Consider the following 26546-nt stretch of genomic DNA (forward strand, 5'->3'; position numbering starts at 1 on the left):
TTTTACTGTGATGATCGTAGGTGTAAACCTACTGGTACCACAGAACAAAAGAGATGCATTAGACCTGCATCACAGTCGTTATACGCTCACAACCAAAGACAGAAAGCCTTTGGTCCAAGAGACGTTAGAAATTAACGCTTAATTGTCACCTATATTTAAAAAATGCACCTCATCTCATATGTATGTACCTATGTAAGAAGTCTTTTAACTTCTTAGAGTAGGAGTGAGACGGTCTACCGTCACGCACGCGCAGTGGCGGAGAGGCGCGCGCGCAGTGTACTCGTAAAACTCTCGTTTACGAACTTCGAAACATGTGGTGCATTTGAAAAACAATTTTTGGATCTTGGCGAGGATTCCGCCCCTTTTCTATTTCGGTAAGAAAATACAACAATTACAATAGAAAAATTATCTTGAAAATCGTTGTAATTCAATCGTGTGATTAAGTTGATTAGGTATACCTATTCGTGTTCTGATCTTGTTAAGATTTTTTTAGTTCGTAATCAATAATAATAAGAAATTTTTTGTCAACAATAAACAAAATGAAAATGATAAAAGTGAGAAGTGGCATTCCTGCATACTGCGTAGGTACTCATAAAGTCATGAGCTTTTGCTCAATAGCTAAACATGACTCTATTTTCTATTCAATAAATGAATAATAAAATAATAATTCAAGAAAGCGAGAGCAAAAAGCTTCAACTAACATGCAAAAGAGCAGTATGTGTAAAATTATTTATGATTTTAAGACGGAATGAATACGTAACATCACGATTACATTCAATTTATAAAACGACACAAACGCAAAACGAGAGCATGAAAGATCGTAGAAACGTATTTTTTGAGTTAAAATCTCAAATCCGTTTTCCTGAAAATATAATATCAAGAGAAAACTCAATCCTAATAATATTATCTGGACGGCTTTGGTGGGATGGAGATAGATTATACCCTGGATTAACACATAGGCTACTTTTTATCCCGGAAAATCAAAGAGTTCCCGCGGGATTTTGAAAAACGTAAATCCACGCGGACGAAGTCGCGGGCATCAGCTAGTAGTTCATACAGGCACTGCGGGAATTGGATACAAACCGTTTCAGTAATCGTTATTTTTTATAATACATAGATAAACATATTATGTAATTCTGGCCAAGAACATGATATTATTTTTCATCATTATCGTCAACCGAAAGAGGCCCACTGATGCTCTCTTGTAGACCTCCACGGGCCTCGGTTTTGCGCCGCCTGAAACCGTTAGGAAGCTGTCCACCTACAGGGAGGTCTGCTAACGCAGCGCTTTCCGGTGCCAGGTCATCATTCTAGCACCTTGGGACCCCAACGGCTAACGGTTTTTCGAATTATGTGCCCTACACGTAGCCACTTCAGCTTCGCAATCCATTGAGCTACGGCGGCGGTTACTCCGGTTCCTCTACGGATCTCCTACTTGCCCAGGCGAGTTGGATTCGGTGGTTAACCTATGTCATTTTTACAGAGAGAAAAACTGAGCTAAGACTGTGCAACCCGCGCGCTCATTTTTAACCGACTTCAAAAAAGGTGGAGGTTCTCAATTCGTGGGAACCTTTTTTTTCTATATAACAATACTTAATTGTAACCGTATGTGAATGTGACTAAGTTGATTTTAACTCCGTAGCGACGGTGGACCTTTACACCCGGACACCCATTTAAACCTTTTACTCTACCTAACAAATAAAGCCGTAGAGAGCGAAAAAACCGGACAAGTGCGAGTCAGACTCGCGCACCGAGGGTTCCGTATACTCGGATATTTTTTCCGACATTTTGCACGATAAATCAAAAACTATTATGCTTAAAAATATATGAAAATCTGTTTTAGAAAGTACAAGTAAAGCCCTTTCATATTATGATACCCCACTTGGTATAGTTATCTTACTTTGAAAATTGAAACACATTTTAATATTTTTTCTGTGATGCCAAATTTCATGATTCTAGGTCAACGGGAAGTACCCGTAAGGTTTTCTTGACAGACGCGACAGACGGACAGACAGACAAAGTGATCCTATAAGGGTTCCGTTTTTCCTTTTGAGGTATGACACCCTAAAAATTATCTTTGTGTGTGAAGTGTGTGTTACTGTTACTCTAATCTGCTAATTAAATATTAATAGAAATAAATAAAGGTTGTTAGTAAAATCAAGCTTCACAAAGGTACTACGAGTAGCGAGTAGATATTATTATTAGAGTCAGGTTCGCAGAATAGATCAAAAACAGTGCGACATACCGGAAGATTGTGAATACTTACATGAAATCGGATCCGCGGACGTAACTTACAAGTATATAATTAAGAGCCCTATAAGAGAAGGTGTAAGACTATTATCATAACACTTAAGGTAATTGCTATTTGACAAATCGCAAAAATGCTGTACTTTGAAGTAAATTGTTTATTTTTCTAAAGCATTAACAGCTATTAAATACATGCAATTAAAAACTTCAGTTTGTGAAGATTATAAGGGCCTCTTTTAATTTAGTATACATTATCCCAATAAATAAAAAAAAACAAGTTGAAAACATTGCTGTTCGCAACTTGTTCCGTAAAAATTTTCTTTAACATCTTGATACTTTGAAGCCAACCTCCAGAAAATGATATGTTTAGGTTTAACAATCAATTCGAACTGTTAGTTTTATACTAAATGTTTTTCATTTCTTAAATAATCTAAAACTAACCAAAAAACTTCCTGTGCTATTTATTTTCTTGCAGGCGCTCTATGGAATTCAGTGTCCACTGGACTGTCATGGCGGAAGGACTGTGCGCGTCATTTCGTCGCAAAATATTATTTAAAATGAATTTAAGCTTATTATTTTTGAATGAAAGTTGTGTTTAAAATCGTTGAAAAATAAAATAGGGATTTTTTCATTTCTAAATGAAGCCTGCTTATATACTAAAATTTATTCTAAAGTCACGGTTTTACCAGGTAAATACTCGGAGGTTGTCATAGATTATGATGACAGATAGTAAGTGTTCTAAATAGGTATTATACCTATGTTTTTTAGGAGATAGCGCGCCTCGTTCCGGGTGCCGTGTTCCGAAATGGATTTCGTAGTAGTGCAAGTTTGGTGAAAGCCCCACATGACGGAGGGGTATGCGTCAGGCATTTCCTGTGTACAAAAAAGACCTATATTTCGGATCCATTTTTCATCACTGACATCATGCACTATTCAAAGACTGGTCTTCAAGCATTGAGGAATTTTGGACGAGAGACATCTCGAAGGTTCCCGAAGGCTGCCTAACTGAGTTAGATTTGTCGGCTAGCTAGCTTTTTTTGAAATTGGACCTACTTAGCTGGATTGTGTGTTAGAGATTTCTTATGAGATATTATATGTACATAATAATATAACCATCATAAGAAAGCTCAGATTCATGCTGCGGGCAATGGGGAGAGCCTAAAGGTTGGAACGCCATTTCGGCGGCCGTGTTTCCTGCCATATATACCTTAGATACCTGCAAGCCAAGAGTGAATAGGCATCTTCTAGGTAAGCGTGCTCCAACTTGGACCTCATCATTGCTTTCTTTAAAGCATGATTGTCGTCAAGCGCAAGCGCAAAGATTCAGGCGGCGCAAACCCGTAGCATGTGGAAGACCCTATTAAAGACCTATGTTCACTGTGGACGTCTGTCGGTTGATGTTGATGATTATGTCTTTAGTGCAAGTAGTTCAGTAGTTTCAGAGTTTATCGATAACAAACAAACAAACCTTTCCTCTTCATAATATATGTACTTAGTAGCGCAAACTTGGAAAAAATCTCGTGGAAACTCTTTGATTTTCCGAGATAAATGTCATTTTACCTGGCAGCCCTAATCAATTTTATCACTGATAATAATAACTAATTCATAACCGTTAAACCTAAGAGTCAAAATCTCGTTTTTCTAGTCGAGTTCCGTAGGCTCTTTGAACTCACCGCATCCCAAGAAAACCTACCATTAGATGTAGGAATAATGGAAAGAGGTCACAACCCTCAGCAATAAAGAATACGATGCGGAGAGAGATGTCACTCTCAAGGTCTTTAAATGTATCCATGCAAAAAACCACGTCGACTGGTTGCTCCGTTGTAGCGTGATTGAATATTAAACCAACAAACACACTTTCGCATTTGAAATATGGCCAATGATTATAAGAAACAGTTTAAATCTCTCTCTGCTCTCCGAGAGACGTTAGGCAAAGTGAACACGAATTATGACACTTCTGTGTTCTTATACAAGCTTAGGTCTCTCAATTTTGTCAATTAATGTCAAATTTCTTTCTCAGATCAAAACCTAGTAAGTGGTTTAAATTCAAGAGAAGTTTAGGAACACACCTTTGAGAACACGGAAAACTTGCAGGTATGCAGGTTTCCTCACGATGTTTTCCTTCGCCGTTAAAGCAAGTGATATTAAATTGCTTAAAACGCACATAACTGAAAAGTTAGTAGAACGTGATTCCAGGATCGAACCCCCGACCTTCGATTAGGAGGCGGACGTTCTAACCACTAGGCTATGACAGTTTTTAAATTAAAGGGGTTTAAATATTTTAGTGTGAAGACTGGCCTACACATTTATTCATTACATGTGCATCATTTTCTTTTTTAGGGTTCCGTACCTCAAAATGAAAAACGGAGCTCTTAAAGGATCACTTTGTTGTCTGTCCATTTGTCCGTCCGTCCGTCAAGAAAACCTATACAGTACTTCCCGTTGATCTAGAATCACGAAATTTGTTCTCGGATTTATTCCTTTACTTGGGCTATGAGAGTTGAGACCTCTCTACCTGCCCATAATTCTAGGTTAACGGGAAATACCCTATCGGTTTCCTTGACAGACACGACAGACGGACAGACGGACAGAAAGACAGACAACAAAGTGATCCTATAAGGGTCCCGTGTTTCCTTTTGAGATATGGAACCCTAAAAACATTATGTAAGTATGCAAAGTATTTCCCTTGCAAACCATATTTAACAGTTGACATGTAGAGGTCAGAACTCCTTTTGACTTTTCCTATCTAACTTTTAAGTTTTAATGCATTATTAAGTATTTACTGTTTTGACATGGTATTTAGATAATGGGTGATATTTATTTTATTTAATCTAATTCCTTTGAAAAACTTAGTAAGGCGCATTAATCTATAAAAAACCTAGCGAGTTCATAGACTTACTATGTTTTAAAATGGTCAAAGCGACTTACTAGCTTTTAATTTTACTTTAATGTGGGTGTCCTTACAATACAACGGGACATACTATGAAAGTTAGGCTTATGACATAAAACGATTTTCGGAAAAATGACATTTACTTTGTTTTGATATGGGGCGGTCGATATAATTAGGTACTAGGGTAAAGGCTCAAGTAAATGAACAGATTGGACGTTTTTACATGTATTAAAAGCTGGAATAAAAAACCGGCTGATATACCTTTTTTAAATATTTTCTTACAAATTCTTACACTTTTTTCAATTTCAATTTCAAAACCGTGTTCCGTTCAAACCGTTCAAAAGTGCGTGTGCGTGCGTCCATGTGTGTGTGTGTGAGTGTGTGTGAGTATATACTTGTCTGTATGTTTGTACGAGTGTTTGTGAGTTTGGTATTGCGTTGTATAACCACATGAGTAGCGAACAGAGTCAAAGCTTCATACAAGCGCGCTACGATAGGTACACTACTACAAGCTTGAGGCGCGTGTGTGCGTGAGCACAGGCGCTACGTCGCGTACGGAGAGAAATCGGTTTATACCGGTTCGGCCTGTGCTCAAGCTCAGGGGCTGCAGTATACGTGGCGCGTCGTGTTTTCATTTATTGTTAATGATAATAATTTAAATAGTGTTTACAATCTATTTTCTTGAACTGTCATAGATTTTGTTCAAAATCAATATCTGAGGATCCCTAGGATCACAAAACAGGAAATTGTTACCAAAACTTAAAACAGTTGGCACCATTTTGTAATTCTTTGTTAATTGACCGATTTCGTTCAAAATCGATATTTAGAGCTCCCTGGGATCACAAAATAAGAAACTGTTACCAAAATTTAAAAAGTCGACGCCATTTTGTAATTCTTTGTTAATTGACCGATTTCGTTGAAAATCGATATTTAGAGCTCCCTGGGATCACAAAATAAGAAACTGTTACCAAAATTTAAAAAAGTCGACGCCATTTTGAAATTCTTTGTTAATTGACCGATTTCGTTCAAAATCGATATTTAGAGCTCCCTGGCATCACAAAAAAGGAAACTGTTACCAAAATTTAAAAAAGTCGACGCCATTTTGAAATTCTTTGTTAATTGACCGATTTCGTTCAAAATCGATATTTAGAGCTCCCTGGGATCACAAAATAAGAAACTGTTACCAAAATTTAAAAAAGTCGACGCCATTTTGAAATTCTTTGTTAATTGACCGATTTCGTTCAAAATCGATATTTAGAGCTCCCTGGCATCACAAAAAAGGAAACTGTTACCAAAATTTAAAAAAGTCGACGCCATTTTGAAATTCTTTGTTAATTGACCGATTTCGTTCAAAATCGATATTTAGAGCTCCCTGGCATCACAAAAAAGGAAACTGTTACCAAAATTTAAAAAAGTCGACGCCATTTTGAAATTCTTTGTTAATTGACCGATTTCGTTCAAAATCGATATTTAGAGCTCCCTGGGATCACAAAAAAGGAAACTGTTACCAAAATTTAAAAAAGTCGACGCCATTTTGAAATTCTTTGTTAATTGACCGATTTCGTTCAAAATCGATATTTAGAGCTCCCTGGGATCACAAAAAAGGAAACTGTTACCAAAATTTAAAAAAGTCGACGCCATTTTGAAATTCTTTGTTAATTGACCGATTTCGTTCAAAATCGATATTTAGAGCTCCCTGGCATCACAAAATAAGAAACTGTTACCAAAATTTAAAAAAGTCGACGCCATTTTGAAATTCTTTGTTGATTGACCGATTTGGTTCAAAATCGATATTTAAAGCTCCCTGGGATCACAAAAAGGAAACTGTTACCAAAATTTAAAAAATATTTTTAACCGACTTCAAAAAAAGGAAGAGGTTCTGAATTCCTCGGTATCTTTTTTTTTTAACGTATGTTCCCCGATTACTCAAAGACGCCTGGACCGATTTGGATTTTTTTTTTGTTTGATAGGGTATACTTCGCAGGTGGTCCCATATAAATTTGATGAAGATGTGATGAATATCTTCCGAGATGGAGAACGGAACTCCTCAATGGATAAGAGCAAATTGCTCGCGATCAGTGTAATATCTTAGTAAACAGTAGGGTTTTAACTGGGTATGGCATATTATAGTACAGTGGGGCCACTAAAAATTGTGAAATAAAAAAATTTCAAAAGAAAAATAAAACCGACTTCAAAAACCACAATCACTAAAATTATTTTTACTTTTTAGTGTTTGTGGTTTTTGAAGTCGGTTTAATTTTTCTTTAGATTTTTTTTAAAATATTTATTCTGGTATTCTTCTTTCTTGGATAAGGATCCCTCTTGGGTATCCCCATTTCTCTCTGTCTTTGGTACTATCAAGCTAATTTTCTCTCGCGATTTGCACAATAGCATTAGACCAACGCGTCTTCGGTCTACCTATTTTTCTTTTGCCTGCTGGACCTGGCCAAGGGGAGATTTTTCCTGTCCTTCTTTCATCTGTAAAAATCGATACAATATGACCATTTGCATTTCAGTTTTAGGGCATGTCTCAAGGTAGGCTTTGTCTTTTTTCTTATGTCTTCAATTCTCACTTTGAATATTTTTTCCTTAAGTTATGCTCCTTGCCATCGCCCTTTAGCAAGTCACTATTATTCTTTTTATATTCTTTGTCTGGACCCATGTTTGGCTGGCATAGGTGAGGCATGGCAGGATGCATGTATCTGTAACGGATCTTTTAAGATGTACTGGGTAAGCTCCTTTCATTCTTTCCTTTTGTGCCCAGTACTTGTTCGAACTGATGTTAATCCGTCTGTCTACTTCCTCTTCTGCACTTGTAACGCTGAATGAGACTTGTTTTTTAAGATACATTTAGGAGCATAGGTATTGTAGTTCCAATACTTAATTGTATTTATTTGCCTGTTACTATAAATATGGCGGCTGATTGAATGAGGCCGATTGTTGTAGGTACCTCTGCGAAACTGTTCAAAAATAGTAAACTGAAGTAAGTAAGTACTACTTACAAAATTATGTCGCTTTTCATTGATAAATATGGATTTCGAAAATTTTACCACATTTCCAAATTTCGCGATATATAAAGTGGCTTCCGATTCCAAATCATTTCACTGGCATACAAAATTCAACTTTTTTGTTTTATTAGGTTTTGAAACTGTTTCTTACTAATTTGACGTCGCTGATTTCAGATCTACTTTAATTTTTTACACAGCAGCTCTAGTTTTTGAGATACAGGTACCCCCATATTTTGCACTATACTCACACTTTGTATGTTCACACTTTATTAAGATCACACAAGTAATTTCCAAAATTTATCGAGGTGTTAACATCAAGAAGAACATCTGCAAGTTATTCCAATCATTTTTGTACCATTTGGTGGCGAGTACGTATTAAAGAATGTCGTGCAAGTGTGTCTAACTTTGTAAAACAAGCATACTCGGGCTACTTTGAGAACCCATTAGCAGCTAACAGCAAGGCCTGGACTCCAAATTTTTATATGTGGAAGCTGTATTTCCTCATTGCGTTTATGAGCAAATAAGAATAGACCCTACTTTTACTAAAAAAAGTATTATAATTTGGCGCGAACCATCTAAACACCATGATGATTATTATTTCTGCATTGTGAATATAACCAGAAGAAACAGCAAAAAAATTGTTCCAAGCGACTCTATTGTAACTTGCAGTCTACAATTAGAACGATTCTGACTTCTGGTGATAAATCTGTACCTCAGCCCCAACCCAGTACCTCCAATCTACTTCAAGAACTTTCAGAAGGTAGTGACGATGTAGTGACTTTTACATCTCAACTTAGACTATTCAATCAAAATGATTTGGACCACTTAATGAGAGATCTTAGATTGTCTAAAAAGCATCAGAACATGTGGCTTCTCGGCTCAAAGGAACAAATCTGATAACATGTGTTACGGTATATTGTTCTCACTACTCTCAAAACATTCAGCAGCTGATGTTGCACTTCCAGCGACTTGGGTGCAACATGGGCATTAAGTTTTTCTCTATTATACAGAAAGGGCTCTATTATACATTCTAAAACAGGTTTTATTTATTATTATTATGTAAAATAGTTTTTGATTTATCGCGCAAAATGTAGAAAAAAATATACAATAAGTCAAAAACTGAGAAAATCTGACAATTTTTTTTGAATTCCAAGCCGAAAATATATTTAAGAATTTATTTATTAATAGGAATCGAGAGTTTATGCACTAGATAGAGTTCGTTCATTCACTGAAATTCCCAGTTCATTTACTGGCAATTTATCCTTTTGTTAAATAAAATAAGTTATAATAATTAATACCACGCATTTTATTTGATTTTTTGATATTTAAATAATTTAAGAGTGTATACCTACTGTGTACAGACACACAAAATATAAAAATTATATATAGAACGATTCTCATATACCTTAATTTTAGGTCAATGTCAGGGTAGTCCTTATTCGTTCATTTACTGGATCTTTTACCCTCCTACGTCAAAATACTAAAAGTCCGCGTAAATTTCGCAGATTGAAATGTCTGCTTGATTAATTGTCAATAGAGGGTCATGACATGTCAAAATTGCTAGTTTGAAGGTGAAATCGTCTATGTCATTCGCATTATCTTTCCTCTTAACAAGCTCCTATTAAAAATGTCAATACCAACGTAATACATACGAATGCGTTAGAACAACGTAACTTACATAACCTTTACCATAGGTAGGGTACACAATGTAAGTTTACATGTGCGTTTCACTTTCGTTTATAAACATTATTATCTATGTTAGTATGCAGTTTTCTCATATAAGTTATTAGGTAGAACAAAAGCTAAGCAATAATTAATGCTTTAATGCCTAAGTTCATAGGAGCGCTGTTATACTGCCCACTTAAGAAGTCAAAGGATCTGCCAGTTATGAATTAATATTGAATCGAGGGTAACAAGGATAGACTTTATCATTGAATAGCGGTTTCCAATCCAACTTCTCAGTCCTAATACCTACTCCAAATTACATGCCCAAACAGTAACTAGGATTTAAGTGATAACCAAGAATAATTTGAATTGATATTTTGGTCGGACAGAGATTTGATCTCTGTCCGACCTTATAAACGAAGAATCTATCCATTATGTTTAATTTAAAATTTAAACTTCCACTTTTACTTTTATGTCAATTTAGGTAATTGTTTGTACGTGTTACGTGAAAACTCAAAAATTAACGAATTATTGAGGAAACTCGATTAAAATATCCTCGTCGATCTAACTCTTCACAAGATAGCAATTTAAGTTCGTTCCTTATTGTGCTAGAACAAGTGTAAATTAAAAAATTTCATCACCCCCGACCAGTGAAGGTTACAGTAACTAGAAAAGAGCTGATAACTTTCAAAAACTTGGAGTTTTCCAAACATTTTCCAAAACATCATTTTTAAATAAATAATAATGTATATCTAGGCAACGTCCATCTTGACAGCTTGACATTTGTCAATTGACTTAATATTAAGAACCTAACGGTTATGTAACCTTCTTTTCTACAAGAAAACTAGAAAAGAGCTGATAACTCTTAAACGGCTGAACCAATTTTTTAGGATTATAGCTAAGAACACTCTCGATCAAGCCACCTTTCAAACAAAAAAAACTAAATTAAAATCAGTTCATTCGTTTAGGCGCTACGATGCCACAGACAGATACACAGATACACAGATACACACGTCAAACTTATAACACCCCTCTTTTTTGGTCGGGGGTTAAAAAAGCTAAGACATAGTATCTATTTAAACAGAGTTATATCGTCGCTTAGATTCTAACACCTCGTAAGTCAAAATTAGCAAATTTACAGGAGAGCGAAAAACCTGTTGTTCCCAGATATTTAGGTGGTTTGATGCCGTGCAGTTACTTGTTATGTTTCTGATGGATGTTCACTGGTTTCTAACTGGCCGAAACGACGCTTCTCTCGATCCTTTAGCGAATGGCTTCAAAATGTTGAACCACCAAGAAATAGCTAACCTATACGTGGTGTTAGTACTACTTAGTAGATCAACTATAAGTTTATCCAAGGAATCAAGATAAAAACGAAATGAATACAATGTTAATGAAATATCACTGAAGTATGGGTAAGTATAACTGATGAAAAGCATAGAGATAGCTTGCATCTTGGAGACGCATATAGGCTAGTAGGATACATTTTATCCCGTAAAGTCAAAAAATCCCGCGCAGTTTTTAAGAACTTGATCCATGCGAACGAAGTCGCTGGCATCAGCAAGTTAAATATACAACAATTTGTGAAGATCAAACAGTATATTTACACACACATTGAAATATATCCTAAAATACGAGCGAGAAGATTTACAAGCTTTCATCGTAACAATGTAATTTTATTAATCAAATTAATTAGAGCCGCGAATGCGTGCGATAACAACAAAAACGTAATGAGTAACAAAATAAATTTGAGATTTATCTCTTGGCTCATCCTTTCATCAAGAGCTATCATTTTGAAACTAGGGTTGTCAAAGACGTCAGAATGGAAAAGATTTAAGTTAGCCATAATGAGTATCTAAATATAGCTAAGTAATATTGACCATATTAGTAACGAAATTTATTTATGTTATATTATGATGTATGCGACTTCCTTAGAGTGGAGTTCCGTATGAACTTTTCGATTTTCCGCGATAAAACGTAGCCTATATCCGTGTCCGGGATTTGAGCTATCTCTGACCCGAACGTTGAAATCGGTTCGGCCTAGATTTTTAAAGGCCCTATCGCCTTTTAAAATCCCGCCGACATTCTTTGATTTTCTGGGATATGAAGTAGGCTATAGGAAGTAAACTAACTCTTTACCAAATTCCATCTAAATTGGTTAGACGGATGGGCCGAGAAAAATTAGCAGACAGACAAACACATATTCGCATTTAGGTATAATAAAGTATGGATTAGTATGGATGTACCAAAAATAGTAGTAACATAGTAAGAAATGAAGTGGACATTGGAACAGCTCATTTCTAATAGAGATTTTTGCCAGATCCCTAAGACTAGTCTGTAAGATGTAACTTTACAAATGGTATGGGTCCTACGGCACGTAGTATTATTTAGAAATACAATACAAAAATACTTTATTTTATATTAATTAAGGATAGTAGGTATATATCCTTAAACAGGCTGGGACAAATCAAATCATTGAATTAACGTTGAATTTCGCATGAAAATGATTCTCTTGTAGATCTGATGGTATCTACTTAATAGTATGCGTGAATCTCTGATGGTAACAGTAGTCAACGAGCGTCCAGCCCAAAAACATAATGAGTCAGCATATTTCAAGTAAGTGCGACACACTTAAATATTGTATCATCACTTTCCAACTTGTAACATTATAATAAAATACACAAGACGTGGGTCGAAAACATAATATTTTTAAAGGTTACACTTTTAGTTGGTACTTCTAATAGCAAAATCCAATATATAAACAAGTTTAAAGTAATTTAGTTCATTCCTAGCAAATAAAACGTTTGTTGAAAAGTCTGTGTTTGATAAACCTGTCATCCTGTTTACGACCACCCACCACATTCCTACTCTAACATCAGACTTTTATCACTCTCTGTAAGCCAGAAACTTAAAAAAAAACCCAAGCCAAAAATCGGTCGGTCACGCAGATATTAGTAAATACACCATAAATAGATTAGTAACGATACAAAATGGATATCAATTAAATAATCACTCAACAGGTCACTTGTCTTCGTGTTATTAATAAAGTATTTTGTAATAGTAACTCAATTGCTTACGTTATTATTAATTACCTATTACAAATGAACATGAAATGAATCATCGCGAAAAATTGTCCCAAAAATTACGGTAAAAGATCACCTGCTATTTTTACATATTTTTTTACATTACATTACTAGTTACCCTTGACTGCATTCTCACCTGGTGGTAAGTAATTATGAAAGAAAAGAAGAAAGAAAACCCTTTTATTTTTTGAAAGCTGTGCCACACATTACCAGTTATACCTACGGGTTAGATTCTCTCGGCGCGGGCGCCTCCTATACTTGAACATTAAAGTAGAAAGACCTCAAGCGCCGGAATAAACTGTGTGGCACAACCCAATGCAATGATGCAGGCTAAGATGGAAGCGGGCTAACTTGAAAGGGGTATGGCAGTTTTCTTAAACACATACCCCTTATCGGCTTCTTACACGGTAACCGGAAAACTAAATCGCTTGGCGGTACGACTTTGCCGGTAGGGTGGTAACTAGCCATGGCAGAAGCCTCCCATCAAATCAGACCAGAAAAAATGTTGAAATAATTATAAATGCCCAAATTTTCCCGGCAGGACGCCCCACTTATAAGACCACGGCGAGGTCGTGACCTGCGCCAGGAAGGTCGCCATTATTAATAAGCATTTTCAGGACACTAAGACCCTTTACTAATTAAAATCTGCACTGTTTAAGACTCCGTAAGCACTAAGCTGACATATTGGTACTTAAATAACATGAATAAATGTTTAAATCACATAGACGGAAGAGTAAAATTACATAATTTTACTCGATATTTGCATCTTACGCGGCTCGCCAACTCGCGTGACTCTCGAGTCTCCATGGTAGAAGTGTTTCTTCAGACTATTTATATTACCTACACTGTTTATCATTACTAGACATAGGAATATATGCAGCATTAAAGTGCCAAGATGTGCATGCAAATATACACTAAGAAAATGGGCAAAATACGCACCAGATATGCACAATCAAAACACTGTTTAGTGTTTATTATTTAACTTATAACTATTTATTATTCACCTAGGAAGTAATCAGAACAATAGCAAAACCTTAGCGTCATAATTATACTACCTAAACAGAATCCAATACCAAAAACCTTAATAAATAAATTGACTTATTTAGTAGTTTTAGTGATATAGTCTTTTTCAAACCCGCAATGTATAGCGTGCAAAATTCGAGTCAATGCCCCACCTACGACGCGGCATTGACTCCGAGTTGTCTACTTACGCAAGGTTCGTTGACCTCTAGCGTCAGTCAGATGTTTTATTTGTAATGTATTGTGATTTTTTTAAATACAGGAATTTTTCCACGTTTTTTGTGGTATCTTATCAATAATCATCAGTAACTATCACTTGTCTTCATTTTTGCTAGCGGTTACACCCTGTATTATATACTATATTCTTGTGATTTTTTATTTTTATATGTAATAACTAGAGGAAGCCCGCGACTTCGTCCGCGTGGATTAAGGTTTTTAAAGATCCCATGGGAACTGTTTGATTTTCCGCGATAAAATGCCTATGTCAAATTACAGGGACGCAAGCTACCTCGGTACCAAATTTCATACAAATCGGTTAAGCTGATGGGTTTTAGGAATCCCGTGAGATAAAAGGTAGCCTATGTCCGTCCCCGGGATATAAGCTAACCCCGTACAGAAATTTCGTGAGAATCAGTTAAACTGTTGGGCCGTGAAAAGGTAGCAGACAGACAGACACACAGATACACTTTCGCATTTATAATATTAGTATGGATGATTAGATGACCGTTTCTGGATTAGCTCTGGTCGAATTTCTGAAATCCATACTATAATATTATAAATGCGAAAGTGTGTCTGTCTGTCTGTCTGTCTGCTACGTTTTCACGGCTCAACCGCTGAACCGATTTTAATGAAATTTGGTACAGAGTTAGCTTACATCCCGGGGACAGACATAGGCTACTTTTTATCCCAGAAAATCAAAGAGTTCTCACGGGATTCCTAAAAACCCATCCGCTTAACCGATTTGTATGAAAGGTACCGAGGTAGCTTGCGTCCCTGTAATTGACATAGGCATTTTACCCCGGAAAATCAAACAGTTCCCACGGGATCTTTAAAAACCTAAATCCACGCGGACGAAGTCGCGGGCATCCTCTAGTTAATAATATTTCCGAATTGTAGAGAAATGCCATTATGCAAAATTTCAAGTAAGTATGAACAAAATGTAAAATCTTAAGATCCTGTGATTTTACTGTATGTTGAAATAATTATTATTAATATGTGAGACAGTAAATTCCCCCTTGTGAAGTGTTTCTTTATTGAACAAAAATCTTCAAAATTAAGAGAGACTATACAGTTAATCTTCCGTTCAGGAGTGGTTCTATATTCTACACAAATCTTCAGTAAAATTAAGAGAATATCAGTTACATCACTTAAATTGTATGGATGTAATGTATACCTACCATATTGCTATGAAAGTTTGTGTTATGTGGTCCAATAGTCTAATTTACTCAGTTTCACCTGTTCCAAGACGAAACCACTTAAGTCTTAAAAACTAGAGCAAGTGCAAAAACCAACAAAATTTATTATAACTTGCAACTCATTGTTAGCAGTAAAATTAATTTTACGGTAGGGTAACTATTTTCACTACATTTAGTGCATGGTTACGGTTATAATTTCTCATAATATTGTCTATAGACAGTGACATCTACCTAGCATCCTACAAAGTTTTTGATTTATTAATCTACTTGTCACTAGATGGCGCAAAACATAAAGTTTCAACTCGCCTACAGATGGCGCTAGTATTTGTTTTACTACGTCGTCGCGTCGCGTCTCAAGACTTGATGGCACAGCATAGAGTAAAAACTAAATAAGCTTCTCAATTAGCACACACAAAAATTAACAAAATCACAGTAGGACCAAATTGATCACTCAAGCAAATTAACACATTAATTACATTTAGCTATACCTACTACTATGGCTTCCTTACAAGTACCTACTAATTCTTAGTTCCATAATATTGCAAAGTAAAGTTGAAAATTGATTCATCATTAATTCCCTTAAATTGTTACCTCTTACCACTTTGTATTAGGAAAATAAAATGTATTATTAAATATTTACTATATAAATAATATACAAATTAAATATATTTATAAGATCGCCTGCACTAATATTATATTAAATTTCAGTATACTGCTAAAATTTAAATTATCTAACATAGCGCTTCTAAAAATAAAATCAAAGTTAACTGATCAAATCAAGAGCTGAATTCTGTCTGTTTTCGTACGGTCTACTGCTGTTGCTAGAAAAATCCAACTGTACGCAGTAATACAAATCTGCATTACGTATCGGTATACCGATCACCGAAGTAAATAGGCGTAAGTTACCTATTGCATATTTGGAATAAAAATGCGAATTGCGTTATGTATATTGACGCAATTCGCATTTTATTACTTAGCTCAATACAACTTTTTCAACGTAACAGAGGATTACACCCGTAAAAAAACAACTTGGAAACGTAATAAATATCGTAAGTAACTACTACAGTTACCTACTAATAATAATAATTTTTAACGCATCATATTCTATTTACTTATCACTGAAAGTTTTAAGAATTTAGACACCTCAAGATATACTTTTTTAATTAACGTAATAGAAGATTGCACTCATAAAATATATCTTTTTAAAAAATATCGAGCAAACTAGCAGGCGGGTCAACTGATGTTAAGTGAGTACCGCCTCCCATGAACATTTGCAGCACCAGAAGAACCGGCAATGTGTTGACGGCCTTTCAGGAATTTGTTGGTCCGCAACTTGAACAACTTCATGTTGTAATCTAGTGGGAACACCGCCGATGAGAGATGCAATAACTTGAAAACGTAATAAATAAAGTAGGCTTACCTTACTAAAGTTGCATTCTACTTTTTACACGACTGCCGCTAAACGGTGCGGGATAGCGCGAGTGATGTGCGGGTGAGCGGAGAATCTCCCGTCTCATACCCCAATTGACGTCTCAAAGTGTCGCTTGCTTATACCTGTATAATATCAATTTCTAAAAAATATTTTTTGGCCCCACTGACAAAATTTTAACAATATGACAGGAACTTTTAGGCAATGCCAATTTTTTTCGCTGAATTGCAAGAATATAACCATTCACTAAGAAGTTATTCTTGACACCAATACACATTTTAATATCTAACCCAAATCTAAACAAACACCGGTTAAATAGCTTATAAATGTTTTATTACACTAATTATAGATTTTGGAGTTTAGATTTTAGTATTGGTTTACTTTCTTTTTAATTTTTTTATTCTTTTAAGTTCTGGTCTCTGAATTTTGGCATTTTGTGTCCAACGGTACCTACTAGATCCAGTTAGGTGGTTGCCAGTTGCCACAGCTTGCTCGCTCTTCTCACTGTTAATGTACTATCTTCTTTTTTTAGCTAATAGTCATATAATTATTGTATTGCAAGCTGTGACAACCTCTAAGTAGGTCTACAACTAAGTAGCGAACCTGTTTTATAATTTTAGTAAAATAACTTTAATTGTAACCTGTTAACTGCCCAAAATAAATAGGTAAGTAACAGGTATATATTCAAGTTGTAGGAGTGCATCATGAAAAGGTATCAAAACTTGAATCTCATCTCTTAAAACAGTCGAAAAGTAAAAGTATGAAAATTGATTTTATCACCGTACTTTAGGCGTTCGTGACTTACTACAATATAGTTTCAGAAAACTCAATCTCTTTGTAGGTAATTATTATTGCCCGTATTGCATACTTAAAAAAAATTTATAAGGGCTCAATATATCTGATAAGTAATAAAATTGCAACGACGAGCCAAAAAACCTGAAGAACATTCATAAGTTTCCTACAAGAGTACCTCATTGAATTTGCAAGTAAGATTTCGTTGCAATATTACCACAGAACCTTAACAGAAAAAAATACGTTTTTAAAAGTCGTTTTTGGTTCTCAGTCATGGAAATTTCATGAGAACTTTGCAGGATCCATGAGAAAAAACCGCCGTGCGAGATAAATGAGGAGACTATGACACTCAACTAGTCGGCTCACTCGCTCAGTACCGCAGCACGCCAGCGCACGCCTCCGATGAAAGTACTGGAACACTTACGACTTTCTATCAACTTTGGTGAATGTTTCCATTGGTGAATAGAACCCTACATTAGTTGGAAGTATAATATCATCGGAATAAATTGTCGTTGTTTTTGATCTTTACGGTGAAATTGGTGATATCAAAACGAAATTGATAAGAACTTTATAGAAACGAAAGTGTTGTGTTGATCGTGATCAGATTGAGGTCTTAATCTTTGTGACAAATCGTGACGATAAAAGAATAGTTTGACATCGTTCACCTTGTACACAACCATGGATTTAAGGTAATACACTACACAATAAATGTTTTATAGACGTATTATAAAACTGTAACAACTTTTATAATATCTGTTTAGATAGATACTTAATTTTGAATTACAACAGATATGTACTCTAGTTTTAAATTTTAATTAGTTCATAATAATTTCGTACACATCAAGAGGATGTTAAATTCATGATAAGTTTTTGTGAACATTAGAAATTTCTAAAAACCCTTACGCGGGTTTTAGGAATTTGTGAATGAATTACATGAAATGTTTATAAATGATGTGAACAATCAAAAAAGTATCAAATAGGTCGAACAGACTATCAAATACACAACCGCGTATATCGTAATAGCAGTTGTTTCTAACATAGATAGAAATGCGAACCGGTTATGGTGCATAAAATCATAAAAATACGCAGAATCGTTCCTTCACTCGTTGGATCTCTATCTGTTCTCATTACACAATAACGGTCAATGAAGGCTACTTTATTCCACCAGGCGAGGCAAAGCACCGTATAGAATTCATTATAATTGAAAGCAGCAACTTTGATGAGTTAACCCAAATGTTCAAATTATTCGAAAAAGAAAATAATACAACCTACGTAAACTGACGTAGGTAGGTAGGTAGGTAGGACATATCTAAATTCTAAAACGAATCCTGGTCAAATCATGCCGTCTCAGACGAGATATCACAATCATTTGAAAAGTGGTAATGGTTTTACTGAAAGTTAAGATATAACATGAGATAAAATATTCTGATTTGAATTATTGAGAACTGCTTGAATATTATTTGTGTGGCTAGTCATAATATTTATATATGTATTATCAAAAGAGATGGCTATCATCAAAGAACCAAAACAAATACAGACAAACAGCAAGGCATACTAACCTTTCTGAGCTTGTAATACAATAGAAAGTCAATTTCACATTTCTTTAGACTTCGTTTCCTCGTTCACCGGTTCGGCAAGATTCCAGCCACTTTAGCCCCGTCATTAGCTCATGTTTTTTTTTACATTTCTTACGGTCAGTAACAATTGAAGTGGTGAGTACTTACATGCATACTATAAAATGTACTACTTATGTTTTATGTTAATTATTTTTCGTCGAGTAAATTCTATAAAATCAGTAAGTATTTGATTTTATGAAGATGAATAAAATTATTAAAAATCCTTTCAATTTTAAGAAGATGAATCGAATGACGCAACAGAGTAGGAAGATTTAAATAAAGATTAAAATAAACCCAACTTTTGAATACGCAACTGATAAACTGGTTAGCATCGAAACGATTTATATGAAACCACCAGATTAAAATGAGTAGAAAGACGATATTTTTAAATGTATACGTATCGTGTGTGATTTTGATGGTAATTTCAGTATTGACATATCGAGTAAATAGTAAATACTTGTTTTGTACTCAGAGCCTGTGAAATGTTCATTGTAGCAGTAGCAAGATACTCTTTTTTCGAAACTTCCCTTCAAACGTAGTTTAAAATGACACCCATTATTGTAGGTAGTACTTATTCAGAGCTCAAATTTCTCTTCGCAAGTTCACACCGGAACTGGAAGCCGCTGCCGTTAGTGAGTCCAGCTACGGCTTCCATAATATTATGTTCTTAGAAAATCACTAACCCAACAATACGTAGTTCTTTACTACTTACGTTCCTTCCTTCTTCTCTTTCACTATACATTATCTTACACTTCGTTATTAAAATATTGAACTAAACTCGTTAAAATTTTATTAGTCAATACCTAGTTTGAAATATGTTTGTAGGTGTAAGTTTCAATTTCTTTCAAGGTCGAAGTCTTATTTTTCTCTACTACTTAGTACAATAACATCCTAATAAAAGAGTTTATTTTAAATAAGCGGCCCCGGCTTCAAACATGTAGCTTATTATAATTTCCATAGGGATCTTCAATTTTTTTGAAAATAAAATATATCCTTTGTTACTCAGGAATAATGTCGCTTTCTACTGGTGAAAGAACTTTCAAAATTGGTTCAGTAGTTCCAGATATTACCCCCTACAAACAAACTTGCAAACTTTAGCTCTTTATAATATTAGTATAGATCTATGTTTTAAGAATGTTAAGAAACAATAGACTGAATAATCAGTGATCGTCATCTAATAGACATGTCCAACATGTAACATTGTGATCAATTTATTTCATTAGCATGCAATGAATGAAACACGTTTGATATCATCTGATGACAGGTATTTGTGTTTTTAAAAGGTTAACATGTGTTAGATATCATAAATTGACCCGTATCAACGATTTCGTGGTACGTGCCAACAGAAACTGAGAGTCTTGTCTAATTCGGTGTTACTTAACTTATATTAGCAACAGCCACCTAAGTATTGAATCAACAAACGTAACCTACCTTACGTATCAACTTTCTCTAATGCGGGGGCAAAGAATACGCACATGAATCTTTTTTGGAAGGTCTGTAGCAACATAGACCTTGAAGGAGTGCAAAATAAACGCAAAAACCTTAATTTGGGGTCATATTAAATACCTTTGAATTTGATGAGCAATGGCGAACTCCTTCACATAATTTAAGAATAAATTGTGACACCTTTTATTGAAAAAAATAATTATTTCAATTCAATGCAAGATATCAAACTTTACATTATTCAATTTTACATACGAGGCCTAGAAAACAGATAGTTATATACTTTTCTAAACATTTTTAGGTGTTGTGTATCTAGAATATAATGCTCAGCTTAAAGTAGGTATGATAAAATACCAAAATTAAAAAAAAACTTTGATGTTTTTTTTTGCTTTTTTTATATTAGTACAAGGCACAAGCGTCCAGGCCGGACTCAAACATTCTGAATTGCATGCGGGAATCGGACACTTATTTACAAATTCAGATCGCTTCGTTGTCTCGTGGTTCGTGTACGTATAAAAACTGTGGTATAAATGTGTGTGAAATGAAAATAATACATATCTACTCATCGGACTTTTACTATCCATAAATAAAAAGAAAAATAAATATTTTTCTTTCATTTACAAAATCAATACGAGGGTACCAATGTTTTGCAACAGTTAAGGGATAACCATAACCTAGCCTGACACTACCAAATGCAAGGATAAACAATCAACGCACGTAAGCTATTGAAATGAAATCGCTGTCCTAGATTTGACGCTTCTGACGTTCTAAAAGTTGGTCATGACTCCAATCGGATTAAAATGACGTTACGTGTGTCAATGCACGTACACCCTCAATGAATCAGGGAAATGTAACACAACAGTTCTACCAAAAGCCTATAACTAAAACTTAAAAAATAGTTCTAGTTTGTGTTCTCTACTACCATGCTAGTAGATAGCACAAACTGATGGGATATTTCTGAAATGAATCCTATAAAATCTGCATGGATGAAAAGCTTTGAAAAGTGAAGAAAAATTAGCTCTTTCTTATGTTTCATTACTACACTGGATGTTTCGCAACTATTAACTAGGAATATATGAATCTACCTCCAAATTGGAGATCTACGAGGTATCTTTTACAACATAAATAAATAAATAATTCATCTCATTAAAAAGCAACAGAACACATGACATACTTAATGATTACGTAGTCCCTGTTTAAAATGCTTGTACAGACCAAATTACAGAAAACGTAATTATTGTAGAGGTCCTATTTTGAAATACCACCGCTCAAGAAATATGATGAACAATAAAATTGGTAGGTAATTTAGGTAGGTAATTTAATTTTTTATTTGTTTTGTGTGTATTATGTTTTTTTTTTTAGTTAATTGGATCGCAATAATTTTTTTAAGCGTTAGTTACACTTAATTGTTAACTAGTAACCTGAGGAGATGAATTGGGCAATTGTAAATGTAATGTTTCCTCGGGTATGTTTCGTCAGTAAAAATTAATAATATTATGATTCCGTTTTTTAGGTAAATTAAATTATTCAACGTTCTAGATTTAAAAAAGGTATTTTGGAGTTACATTCTCCGTACAAGACAACTAAGTGTTAGTTAGATAAGGAAAATACCATGAAATAGATGGGTAAAAATCTTGAAGCAGCATATAAATTGATCACACAGTATGCTATAAATATTAATGAAAATAAATACTGGTATAGACTGACACCTATTTGGGGTTCCACTGAAACCGGATGGTTTCTAGACGAACATATAGGTAACGTATGACGTAATGCTGAAATTTTACAATTCTAATTATTGCATTCATTGAACATCGGTACGTGAGCTACTTACAAATTGTAATAATAAAAAATAATTTAAATTTCTATTTTTTGATATCTTTGTTAGCTGTTTTAATCATGATTTTGAATATAAACAAAACACTTAAACACTTGCAATATCAGAATGTGAAGTAAGCTCGCACAGATTGCAGCATCTTGCGAAATAGTAGTCGAAAGGTCGGCTAGACAAATACCATCACTCGTCTTGACGGTTGAAGAATTTTGCAATACTTAAATAAACTTGCCCCCGGTTGTACGTACATTAAAATGTTATGGCCTGAGCAGTATTGCTTTAGATTTTATTGGCTTACTTTGAGAAAAAGCTCTATCAATATACTGCCATCCGATTCTAGCTTCTGATGCTTCATTTGAATAAGTTCTATTATTACATATTTTGTTTTGGTTTGGATGATCTTTACCATCAGTGCCAAATATTTAAAAAACTATCATTAACGTGCACCATCATATAAATGATAATTCATCATACTATCAATAGTCTATAGTTTAACACGAAATTTTACGCTGGACATAGTTTGCAATATTGCATGAGAAAATAATACAATGTAAGTAGTAGGTATATAAATAAGTAGGTAAGTAGATGTGGTATATGTCATTTAAATTCAGATTCCACTTTTATGAAATGAAACCTGTATTATTGAGGACGACGGTCAAACCACAGCTCAATTTTGGAGCTAAAATAAAAAATTGAAGAGTTATGAAATCTTCGACCTGTATTCAGTTCATTTAAAGGTGTTTTTTAAGTTCTAAATGAGTAATAATATGTAAATGAAAATGACTGAAATCATCATAACTATAAAGTTTAAGCTGATAGAGACGTGAGTCAAAACTAATTATAATTAAATGTAAGAAAAGATGGAAGTTTTGAAATCCAGGACCACGATAAATTAGATGGATCACCAAATATTATTTCTATACCTAATCATTTATTTATTTATTTTTCGATAAAATCAAGATCACAAAGCTAATATAACATTGAACATAATAATTTGTATCATTAATAACATGTTTATTTCCTTCAAAGCTTATTGTTATGACAGTAAACAATAGCAGCGAACGAGTTTTTTTCACGCTTAAATCCTTTAAAAGCGAGCCTTCATAATACGTTATTGTTGATGGTTATACGTTCATTGTAGCATCACTGTACCATAAGTTTACTTATTTACGGGTAAATATTTCCATGCAGTGACCCCAAAAATAAAACAATTTCAGTTTGTTGTTTTCAGTTTATTTTCATACAGTATTACTACCAACATATTTATGATTCGTGATGTATAAGAGATACTCACGTGGATTTTGTCGGAGTATGTCCGAATATTAGTAATATTACTAATAATAGTAAGCAGTATAAAACGCACAAACGGATGTAATAATATTCTACTTTCTTCTCTAATCAAGGGTAATTCCAGATCAAATCGGATCATAAGCTGTTTGCCAATTGCTGTTTTGACATGAATAACTTTAAGTTGCAACAGATCACAAATGTCACTTAATTATCATAACTATTATGAAAAGTTGCGTAAATTGTTGAGAATTTCGATAAAAAGCCGCCACATCAGCAATATTTTTTACATACTCGCATCTAATTAATAAATAAATAAAATAAATAAAATCGTTTTAATGCAGGTTAGGGACCCATATAAACAGTAAAAAATACAAAATATAATATAAAAATTAAAATAGTTTAAAATGAAATAGTTAGTCATTTTACGTTAGGGATCTGGTGTACCCGTAGCCAGTGTTTATAGAACACATTGTCAGGGGACGCCTGAGCGACGACTTTAAGCATCTTGTTTTTAGAATTGCGGACTGTTTCCCAGAAACCCGCAATTCTATTTCGTATAATGGCGTAGTAGTCCGGGACTCCAGCGTCGGCGAACATGCCCGACGCACTACAATACCTTGGCATTTTTAATAAAATGCGAAGGGCATCATTATACTGTACCCTGAGGATGTTAAAAGATCTTTTGGTGTAATTGATCCATAGTTGTGAAGTATAAAAACTCATACAATAAGCTTTAAACAATGTAACTTTAACATCCTCAGAGCACCGAGCAAATCGGCGAGCGAGCATGTTGCACCGTATTGCCAGTGACCTTCGCTCTCGTTCTATATCAAAATCGTCGCTCAGGGATCCCGTTAACATGTGTCCGAGATACCTGAACTGTTGCACAACCTGAACTGGTGTTCCATCTAACAAAACTGGTGGTATCCTCTCCGGGCCTTTACCAGCTCTAAAAATCAACATTTCTGATTTGCGTACATTGTATTTTAATCCATGTCTCAAAGCGTAACCTTCGCAGATCGATACTAATTTACGGAGACCATTTATTGAGGGGCTAAGCAGCACCATGTCATCATCAGCGTAACTTAAGTTGTTAAAACAAACTCCTCATTCAACAAACACTCATTAAGAATAACAAAGTAACGTATGCACTTTTTAGGCAATATAGATATATATTACACAAAAATTGTATATTATTATTAGATGATTTTTAAATTTATAAAATAAAATATAGTTCTAGATAGATGAAGCAATAAAAGTAAACAAGCACAAACGTCGAAGTTTAAATAGGTTGCAAGTTGCAATTGACTAGTGAAAGTTTATAGCAGTTGAGAATTTACACACAGACATAGGAAACAAATTTGAGAGACAATGTTTTCCTACAAACTTTGATCTTAACGTGTTCATGCGCTATCAATCGACTATTTGTAGAAACGAAGCAATGATTAAAAACCTGTTAATTTTCTTTCACGCCTATTAAACCTCAACAATAATGTATGTTTTTTTACTTCGCGTGTTTTGTTGCAAAAAAGTGTATATAATTGTTAATAACAATTAAGTACAAATAAAATTATAAATTTAAAACCCAATGATTTTTTTAGTAATTTGCGACAGTTAAAAATAATAGTATCCGAGTTAGACCACCGATGTTTCAGCTAAACTACCAACAGATGGCGCTAAGCCACAAAAATACAAGCTTGCGATAAGTTTAAGCGCATAGTATAACATTTCAACAGACCATTCAATCAGTGCCATCAGAAGGGTCTTAACTGACTCGACTGAACAGCGAGTGATGAACTCAGGATATGAATCTTTGTGATTCAGTTCCACTCGCTAGTAAGTCAACTATCGCAGACTTGCTAGTAGAATAACTGACGCTGTTTTTGGCCACTATTAATCTAAATAAAAATCTACCTACTAACAAAATCTATTTATAAATAGTACGCTACGTATCGGGATTACGTTCTGCGTAATTAACGTTAAATTGGAAAGAAATAAAATGGGTGAGAACGGACATTTGGGATGGGTACCGAAAATGGCAAATAGTAAATCGCATGGGACGGACACTCACTCATTTATTAGAGACAGAGATACCACAATACCGCAAGATTTTAATATTTAAGATAATAATAAACAAAAACATCCCTTTCATAATATTATGTTACTCAAATGCTTTTTTATCCTTTATTTCAGGAATCATATCTTCGGAAGAAGGTCGCGATCGCAAGCGGCATCATGGGTCAAGAGCAATCGTACCTCGGTCATGCCAGTGTTGCACCAGTAAAAAAATATCAAGACAAATACGAAGATCCCATACAGTACAGAGCTTCATCTATCGATTACCGAACGAGCGACTACGAAATAAAAGATTATAGACGCCATAAAGTTAGACGAAGTGCAGACAGCTTTAAAAGTGATAATTCTTCAACGGAAAGCAGTGGATATCGAAGCGGTTCAAGTGGCTACGAATGCCGCTCGGAGAGATCTTCTAATTGCGATTATTATTGCACATCTCTTTACAAGAACGGCCATTATAAAGCTATAAATAAGGAACTTTACAAACCTGTCAAAATACCTAAAGAAAAACGGCTCAAACAATTGAACGACGAGAAAGAGGAAATAAAGAGCGCTAGGTTAAAAAGTTACCTAAGCGACGCAGAGAAAGCTAAACTTAGGTCAGAACCGTCGCCAAAAAAAGCTGGCATAAGAAATTACACTCCTAAAATAATATCGTCTGAGGAGCAGAGAAAAAAGTTAGAGAATTGGATATAGAGTGAAGAAATTTAATAGGATAAGTTGTAAATATAATTGTAG

General features: G+C 34.6%; 2 protein-coding genes across 3 annotated transcripts in view; one reads left to right on the top strand and one right to left on the bottom strand.

The window, feature by feature from the left end:
• The window catches only part of LOC123871441 (flotillin-2), a 229410-nt gene that overhangs the window by 74422 nt on the left and 128442 nt on the right, over positions 1-26546 (bottom strand). The window lies entirely within an intron of this gene.
• Positions 243-26504, top strand: LOC123871458. Of its 2 annotated transcripts, none has more exons than XM_045915298.1 (2): positions 243-374; positions 25926-26504. In XM_045915298.1, the coding sequence occupies exon 2, from the start codon at positions 25968-25970 to the stop codon at positions 26502-26504; it is 537 nt and encodes a 178-aa protein (XP_045771254.1). In that variant the 5' UTR covers positions 243-374; positions 25926-25967. The 2 variants fall into 2 exon arrangements, with proteins under 2 accessions (XP_045771254.1, XP_045771253.1); XM_045915297.1 differs by lacking the exon at positions 243-374 and adding an exon at positions 17916-18238.

The sequence above is a fragment of the Maniola jurtina genome, chromosome 13 (genome assembly GCF_905333055.1).
Source record: "Maniola jurtina chromosome 13, ilManJurt1.1, whole genome shotgun sequence".
In the NCBI taxonomy this organism is placed as follows: Eukaryota; Metazoa; Arthropoda; class Insecta; order Lepidoptera; family Nymphalidae; genus Maniola; species Maniola jurtina.